General features: G+C 28.5%; 2 protein-coding genes across 4 annotated transcripts in view; both read left to right on the forward strand.

The window, feature by feature from the left end:
* Window positions 1–1,721, forward strand: part of Osi24 (Protein) — a 5,416-nt gene extending 3,695 nt beyond the window's left edge. The window contains 2 exon segments of the mRNA XM_018456586.1: window positions 1–223; window positions 997–1,721. The exon segment at window positions 1–223 is cut by the window's left edge and continues 10 nt beyond it. Of these exon segments, the coding sequence (XP_018312088.1) occupies window positions 1–223; window positions 997–1,419 (646 nt within the window). The 3' untranslated portion in view covers window positions 1,420–1,721.
* Window positions 1,722–4,005: 2,284 nt separating this feature from the next.
* Window positions 4,006–7,201, forward strand: Osi2 (DUF1676 domain-containing protein Osi2). 3 transcript variants are annotated; one of them, XM_018456594.1, is made up of 5 exons: window positions 4,006–4,047; window positions 4,938–5,093; window positions 5,471–5,774; window positions 5,992–6,185; window positions 6,867–7,201. In XM_018456594.1, exons 2-5 carry the CDS (start codon window positions 4,958–4,960, stop codon window positions 7,199–7,201), a joined length of 969 nt encoding a protein of 322 aa, XP_018312096.1. In that variant the 5' UTR covers window positions 4,006–4,047; window positions 4,938–4,957. The 3 variants fall into 3 exon arrangements, with proteins under 3 accessions (XP_018312096.1, XP_018312111.1, XP_018312103.1); XM_018456609.1 differs by having other exon boundaries at window positions 4,938–5,084; XM_018456601.1 differs by lacking the exon at window positions 4,006–4,047 and adding an exon at window positions 4,349–4,576.
* Window positions 7,202–9,159: the final 1,958 nt, after the last annotated feature.

Here is a 9,159-nt window from a genome sequence, read left to right on the forward strand (position 1 = left end):
TTCTGATCTTTATAACGATGATTATCTGACGCGACAACCGGTAGGCACGTTACCAGCATCCGCCATGTACGACGAGAGTATGATGCAGACACAGAAAACTCCGGATATTGGGTCCCGCTATGGATTCGTCGATTCGAGAATATCTCACGCAAATGCGCTTTCGGATCGTTATTATACGCGACACGTGGCTGCACACGGACTTTCTAAGCCACAAGATTTTAAGGTGAGCTTTTTGAATAAGTAATACACGATGTTTGCATTCAGCAGAGAAAACTGATCAGTAAGCGCTTAGTGATTCTTTAATTTGATTGGTTCGTACACTTATTCAGCAAAGACCTAAAGGTAGGAATCAATCATATTAAATCATTGATCAGTTTTCTTTGCTGAACGCAGTCAATTACTTGCAGATCTTATATATTTTCTTGTCACAAAGTAAATAAATGGCTTTCAAGTCATTGCACTACTTTCTTTTTTTTTGGACTCGGATAATGCTATCCGTACATTTAAGGAAGTTTAATTGAAGTTATATATTAATTATTGTAATGACTGTTCTTATTAATATTTAATGGAATTCTTGATTATATAATAGTAATAATTCTTACCGAATAATTGCAATTGATAGGATCAGGAAATGCATGTTGATTTGTACATGTTACTGTCGCATTAATAGTCGCATTAATAATCATAAAAGCATAGTCATGAAAGAATTGTTTGTTAATGTTTGACGTAGTAATGAAATGGGTAAGTATGCCATAAGAATATCTTTGTCTTTTTTTTTTTAATACTGAAACTTTTTCTCATCGTCAATGAACAGAGATGACCGTGCTTTCCACTTTTGATACTATTCGATTATTGACATTGGTCATTGAGATTCACGTCATTGCGACCCACTTCTTTGTTTGTTTCATTTTAACTCAATCGGCGCCTAGCCACGCGCGTAACGGATACAGTGACCATTACATAGCTGTAAACACGCATATTGATTATTGACGGCAGGTCTTCCATGAGATCCCGACGAGCTCTTTGCTGTTGACGAACTACGACCCGTTCTACTCACCCCTGCTGTCACGTCTGGACGCCGTTTTCTCCCGCCTCGGACACAACACGGAAGGTTGCAGGGAATACGCAGTGTGTGCGATGTATCGGAGTCCCGCGCGTTACGCGCCATATTCAAACCTGGTCTCTGCTCAGCTCTCTAGGGAGCTGAACGAGCTGAGGAAACCAAGCAGCGACAATCCCGACGTTCTGCGTTTCTTCAGATACATGAAATCCGCCAAGGATGGCCAGGATGGCGTCAAATGTGAAGAGATTTATACGAATTGTGCGAACGCTCGTGAAGATCAGACCCTCAAGCAAAATCAAGCGATGCTCGCGACGTATCAAGATATTAATAAGCTCGTTCAGGCCAGAAAGATCTGAGAACGTTATAATTTACTTTTGCTGTTGCTATTATTAATTACAAACGTGATAAAAAAAGAAAACGTGTCTCATATCGCTTCATCGAATATACGAGCTTTAGGAGCAGTGGCTTATAGTTCTGATCGGATGCACTAGTGCAATCGCTAAAAAGATTTAGCGTTTGTTCTAATGATTGAACATTCATTCATAGATTTTGCGCGCAAGTAAAGTTTGTAGATATTAGTGGTGGATTACTACGGTCGAAACGCTCATTCGGGGCTTCAAGATGCAAAATGCCAATTTTTTTTCAAAAACTGAATTAACGGGATCCTAAAGCCTGTATTACCGATTAAATCGTAATTTTTGTCTGAATTCCTTTTTCAGGATTAAAGTATACATATTAATACGTGTTTGTGAGGTGGAATTTATGCCGAGAACGACAAAAAATTTCGAAATTGAAAAAAAAAAAAAAATCTTAAGAAAAATTTTTTATCGTTCTCGGCATAAACTCCACCTCACAAACACGTATTAATATGTATAATTTAATCCTGGAAAAGGATTTTCGAATTTGTGAAAGAGAAAAAAGTATTTGTTATACAAAAATTACGATTTAATCGGTAATACAGACGGCTTTAGGAGACAAAATTTTAAGAATAAAAATAATATTTAAATATTTTTGAAATTGTTTCAATTTTAAATTTTAGGATAGCGTCTTAGATAAGAAAATCCGAAATTAATTTGCATTTGGGACTCCTGAGACTGTTTTAATCCGTCATTGTTCGAATCTTCAACTTCCGAAACTAAACAAGCTCTTGATGTATCATACACAGTTTCCTAAATTATCGTTTGCAGCAAGGGCGCGATGTCGATATTAGTATATAAACCTGTAACATTTTAGAACTTTTATTACTATTTTTTTTAAGAAAATTCAGAATTAAGTTTTTAATTAAAATGCATTTTATCGTAAATGATTAAGATATACTTTTTAAGATTGTTAAAATTATATTGAAGTTATAAATGCATGTTTTTGAATTGTATGCTATGTCGTTTAAACTTAATTTTAAAACATGTTTCACAACATTTTCTTGCATATAATCAACTACTCAATTCAATGAAAATGCATTGTAGAAACGGGGAACGTTTTACATAGAACAAAGCGGCATTTGATTATGCCGGCATAATTGTGGGTAAGCCAGTTATTATTTTCTAAGTATCTTGAAAAATAGAAACTGTGTTGATACAATCAAGAACATCAATTTACACATCATAATATTTCGCTTTAGATTACGAGACGGGTATATGTGATTTAATCTACTTCTCACGTAATAAAGCGTTTTTGTATGAAAATAGAAATGCGATCTGTGTTTATGATTTTAAATGAAAATATTATTAGAGAAATTTATTTTTTTGTAAACGATCTTAAAATACTTACGATCAACAGTTATGCTAAAAAAATATTCTCATCAAGTTTAATTTGCTCAAAACTCTTGCAAATTTAAAAAAATTATAATAAATCAATTTCCTTAAATGGATATTTATACAAATGAATATTCGGTAAATAATTTGATAACGTAAATAAATGATTATTTGATGAATTGTGCAAAATACGACATAATTAAGTTAAAATTATTATATATTTAATTTATATTTATTTATTGAAAACTATCGTGTACAAGATTTAATCTTGCGATGAATGATAGTATAACTCTGGATATTTATTTATTTATATGATGTGAGGATGCTAATTTATGTAATACGAGCGAGAAACATGTTGCGCAGAGCGCATGTATATTTAGATTAACTTTAATTTTATTAAAAAATTGCGATTATTCCATTAATTGTATTTATAGATTGATGTACAGATTGAGTACGTCAATAAAAGATTATGATGTCAGTCATATGGGTTTCTCCAAAGCAAGGCAGCGCAATACGTCAGCATGCGACATAATCAATTATGTAATCAAAATCCTATTTAGAACATAAAGCGATAAAAAAAAGAATGAAAGAAAAAGAGTTTTTTTAATTAACGTTAAAAACGTGAATTACAATACTACACAGAACAACGTGACAAATTGATTAAACCTTATAACAAACGAAACTTCGTATGAAACACTGCGCGTCACAGAAAAAATGATGTTCTCTCACATATATAGGAAAGTAATTTATAACTCAGAAATCATATTATGGCGATGAATGATAGTGATTCAGGAACTATATTATGGCGCAAGAAAAAGAAATATCGGTAATAAAAAAGAATTGTATTCCCTAATATGGCGATGACGCACGTTGGGTTGTACAAACCGGAGATGAAAGTACGTTGACTTCCTCCTTCCTACGTCGATGTACCTTCTGCCTTCGTTTCTTGAGTCTACCTAGTTCCGGTTCTTATTCTGGACACTACTTTCACTTTCAATTTTTGTAAATCCTCCTGTTTACCGTTCTGGGAACGACTTGCGGATCCTATCCCCTCTCTGTATTCGATGGGACACCCATATAAATACGAAGATAGTGCGTGTGTCAAGGCGTCATATAACTTTTGGCTAAAACTGTGTTCAGTACGTTTTGTCAAATTCGTTAAGTCAATCAGTATTAATTATTTTTAATTTATATAAATAATTTTTCGTTTAGTTTTTTTTTTCAATTAATAAGGTAAGCTATAATATAATCTAATTCCAATCATTTTTAGTTTTTGTCCCTCTTCTAGCAGTTTCTTTTATCAACTATAGTTTAAAATTCGTTTTAATCTCATTCTTTTATCAGTTTTTGGTTTATTCATTGTTTGATTATAAGATCTTGCTCAGCTCATTGCTTCTATAAAAGAAAAAAAATTCACCGTTATTGTTACAATTCTTAATCATGTTATGGAGCAACAATTTATTTTGCAATTTCGCAACCTAACTGAAAGATTTGTGGTTAGAAAGATGATTCTGAGATATATATTACTACTATTACTTAAGTGGAATGCGCGCGTGATCAGAAATTGGAATCTGAAACCCGCTTGCTTTCGTCCTTTACTTCTGATTGGTGCGCTCATCTAACGGCACTTGGTGAACCAGTGCGTCGACTGCCAACAGTCGATCTCGCAGACCTGCAAGTGCTGTTTGAGAATCACCACGAGAACGTTTTTTGACAAGGATGTCGCGTAAGGAATATCGAACCACGATAATTTGACAGTTTGGTGAGATATCTGATCGTATTTTAATTTTTCTGTCTTCTTTAAAAATCAAAAACATGTAACTATATTTCGTTGTTACCATATTCCGTGTTCAATAGTCATACAATTGTTTATTTTACATGTATATATTTAAAAAAATATATATGTGTGTATATAAAATATTTTAACATTGAATTTGTTATTGCAAAATAAAAGTGTTGTTACAAATAAAAAAAATAATTTATAATGATGAAATTAGTAATTTGCGCTAGTTTATATATCGTTTAAAACGGCTGGAAATGTTAATTGTATCGATATGTGTGATGAGTTTTTCTTCTAATATAGAAGTATTTTATTAGATATTAATGATGAGACGTGATTGCAGGTGGTGTAAAGAAAAGTAGAATGCAACTGCAGCGGTTGTTGGTAATTCTAGGAGTCCTTTTGGTATTGTCCTTGCTGGCATGTTGTCAATCTACCGGGAAAGTTACGTTTCAGGATAGCACTACCGAACATGAAGCAGATAAGCAAGGTAAGCAAGGTATTTTAGTTTTTGAAACTATTTCTATCAAAAGACACGGATATGTCTTATGTAATTGTGCCAAGTGTACACGCGACAGTCGCAAAATAGATCGTATTTATAAATAAGTGTTTTGTTTAATATCTTTTAATAATATTTTTAGTTATATATGTTTAATTTATTACACAACATATACAACTTTCACTAACTATTTAATTTCTTCGTGTTACATAATTTAAATTTTAAAAAGTACTATATTTTTGTGTGTGTGACAATATTAATTGATGAAAATTAAAATTTTTTTATTTATTTTAAATATTTTTTATTTTTAAATTGTAATACTTATACTTTTTTTAAAATAATAAAAATTATAATTATATATGAATTTATAATTTCAGAGAATCTCAAAGAAATTACATCGCAACAGAGAGGATTTAATCCTGTTCAACATGTAGAAGATTTATTCAATTATATTGGTTTTGGAACTGGACGAAATGTTGATCCGTATTTGGCAAAGGTCAATGAACGTTGCTTAACTGGTGATTTAGCTGAATGTTTCAAGTCACGAGCGTTAAATTATTTTTCGGATTTTTTCGATCATGTTGAATATTCCTTAAATGATAATGTCCAAATTAAACGAATGTCTGATCAAGTTGTAAGGGAAGTACATCATCAGCCGTATGAATATTCCAACGAACCTAGGTATGTTATCTATACCTTTATAGGTATGAAAGTACATACATATAATTATATATGTATATAGACATTTCTTTTTACACATAATGATTTTTATGTGCGTCTAAGAAATACGTAAATAATTTTTCTAAATGTATTGATAATATGTCAGGAGGAATATATTGCTCGAATTATTAATATAAATACTGTGATTTTTAAATTAAAAGTAAAATATGTCGATTAGATCCGGTGAAACAGAATGGGATCAAATGATCAATTTTATGAAAAGAAAGTTGGAAAGATTTGTTAAAACAATGTCTTTCGAATTGACTATTCCTGAAATGGAGACTGATCTCAATGATGCATATAAACCGAGATTTTTGAACGAAATCGCTGATGAGATCGATACACTTGAGGATAAGAAGGATACACTATTCTGTAAGTACTTATTTGAAATTATTACACAAAAAAATTTTTTTTAATATTTATAACGATAAAAAATGTTTGAAAAAAGATTTAAAATGTGTTATAAATTAAGAATTAATAATTGCCACAATAAAATAAAGAAAATTATTATTTTCTTTATTTTATTGTGGCAATTATTAATTCTTAATTTATAACACATTTTTGTATAATAAGTATGTAATAATAGAATGCCATTATGTACCATAGTCAATTAATTTCTCGGTTTATTGTGCAAAGTTAACGAAGATAATATTTTTATTTAATATTTTTATTTATTTGCAAAGTTAGTTCTTTCTGTCAGAGATAAATTATTTAAATATTACTAAAATATAAAACAATTCTATTAAATAGGATAGGCAAAATAAGAATTTTTAATAAGTATTATTTGCAAAGAGTATAAATATTATTCTTAATAATAAATATCTTATTTATTTCATTTTTATTGGATAATTATTATTGTATAGAGTTAGAAAATTGTTATTATATAAAACGATTAACTAATAATAAATTAACTCAATTTAAAACTTAACTACTATGTTTATTAAATATTGTTTAACTGTTAAAGCTATTTAAAAACATAAAAGCAAGATTAGGTTACTTAAGTTATTTTGATTAATTAAATATTTATTAAAATAAATTTTGAATTTGTTTTAGCTCGTCATCGACTCAGAAAATTTCTTATACCGTTCTTACTTGTCGTAAAGCTTTTTAAAATGAAACTTCTATTATTATTACCTTTGATTTTGGGATTGGCTTCATTCAAGAAGTTCCTTGGATTTTTGGCGATCGTCATACCTGGTCTAATAGGTTTCTTTAAGCTTTATAAACCGTATCCAAGTTATTATCCTCCAGTATACACTAAAAACGGAGTTGCTCAACCTCATTATGAATCACATCCGAATTTTGATTATCATGGAGATCATTATGGAAATTTAGATTCCTATGGTCATGATTTGGCATATCGCGGATATCAGCAATATAAATCCTAATCTTTATTGATTTATTTATTACATTATTTAAAAAAAAACAGATTATAATCAAATAGTTAAAAATAAACTTTTAATAATGAAAATTATTTATTATTTACGAAATGTTTATTTTGATTAAAAATTATATGAAACTTAAATTATATTAAGCATATTTTTTATTTACTTATTCATATTCGACACTAAGTTTTGTATATGTATATTAAAAAGTAACTCAAATATCTTGTAGATATACACATAATTGAAGCGTGAATGTGCAAGAGAGATCATATATTTCCTTTTTCAATAAAAATATTGAAATATAAGCTTGTTATTTTAATTCTATTGATTTTTATCGGAACGTAAAAAATCTGTTTTTCTATCTAATTTATGTATATTATTATATGTATGTATTTACGTTAATTATGTGTATTACCATGACAATCCGTTTTTTATTAATTTGTGTTAATTATGTACATAGTTAAAATTTCGTATCACAATATCATTGAATTTATGTATATAAAATGTATATTAAAAAATATTCTATTTATAACTAATGTCGAAAATGCTTGAATCTTTCTATATACGTATATATATATGCGTAATGGTATACAACTGACTTTCTTATTGTCTTAGTTTCTACCTATTATTCCTGCGCTACTTTTGTGGTATACGTTCACAATTTCGAGAATCGATGCACAGTATCGCGTGATATGATTAATTTGTTTGTAGAAATTATAAGAATTATCGCAATTGGGTTAATAATTATGATATAAAATTAAGCAAAGGAGAACACACTTAATTGTTTTTTGATCTGCTATTAAAATGAAAATAACGCATCTTTATTATAAACTTTCTATAGAGTCTCTTCTAAGTGAAAACTAACCTAAGAATTTATTATTAAAAGAATAAGGTAATACTTCAATAGTCTGTGTATTATAATATATAGATGCATAAATTAATATTTTTAAAATTAAGTGGATAACTTAATACATTTAAAATAAAGTGAATAAATTATAGTATTTATTTATATTTTCTTGAATTTTAATGTATTTAAAATTCAACTTGATATTAAATAATTTTTTAAATATTATTTTAACAGCCTTATTAAAAAAGAGTTATTAGAAATTATTTAAGATATTGCAATTATAAATATATATATTCAATATTTTGTAATTATTTTGTAATATTTAATTTTTTTAATCACAAATTTTAAAACATTCCGGAAAGACTATAATTTTTTACGAGAAATAAATCTTTCGGAGAAAGATTCACTATAACAACAGCGTTTATGACTCTTTTCTCGAATCGATTTCACATATATTAATCTGATTACTTAAGCATTAACATATTTCATATTCGTTTTTACTATGATGCTTAAATTAAATTTTAATTCTTTACATTATATTAATAATATAAGCATCTAAGCTTATAGATTTTTATATTCGTAAAAAATGTGTATGATTAAAAAATAATATATTTTTTATTTAATTTTTTAAATGTATGTGCGCACAAGAGAAATAAAAATTTTGTACAAAATTTTTGTTTCTCTTGTATAAAAAAATATTGTACAAAAAAACTTATTGTTTGTAAATATAAAATTTTATAGAAGAGTCATAAATAGATATAAGTATTGTAAAATTTATATTAAATTAAATAAGATTAGAAAAAAAGGGAAAGTTGTATTATCAAATCATTAATTTAACTGTAATAAAGACGTTCAATCTATGGTTTTAATTAATAATTAATTTATGTTTTTTTTATTTGATCAAAAGGTATCGTTACCTAAAAATATCAGCTCGATGGTAGAATTCGTAGATATAGAATCATAGCTGACTATTATCGAAATGTCTCTTTATAATTGCATAAAAATACTGTGTGCGGTTTTACATCGGTTCTCTCTCAGGTGCACAACAAGGAACTATCTTGTACATATATAAACCGGTTCGATATGATTCTCACTCGCGATCCAGAGAATCGGA

This window comes from Mycetomoellerius zeteki, unplaced genomic scaffold, assembly GCF_001594055.1.
Source record: "Mycetomoellerius zeteki isolate Tzet28-1 unplaced genomic scaffold, Tzet1.0 scaffold113, whole genome shotgun sequence".
In the NCBI taxonomy this organism is placed as follows: Eukaryota; Metazoa; Arthropoda; class Insecta; order Hymenoptera; family Formicidae; genus Mycetomoellerius; species Mycetomoellerius zeteki.

Excerpts from the sequence above, each read along its gene's own strand:
- Osi2 (XM_018456594.1), top strand. The coding sequence starts at position 4,958 with ATGCAACTGCAGCGGTTGTTGGTAATTCTAGGAGTCCTTTTGGTATTG. Across the intron at positions 5,094-5,470 it reads AGATAAGCAAGGTAAGCAAG|AGAATCTCAAAGAAATTACA; the intron begins GTATTTTAGTTT and ends TTATAATTTCAG. Across the intron at positions 5,775-5,991 it reads GAATATTCCAACGAACCTAG|ATCCGGTGAAACAGAATGGG; the intron begins GTATGTTATCTA and ends TATGTCGATTAG.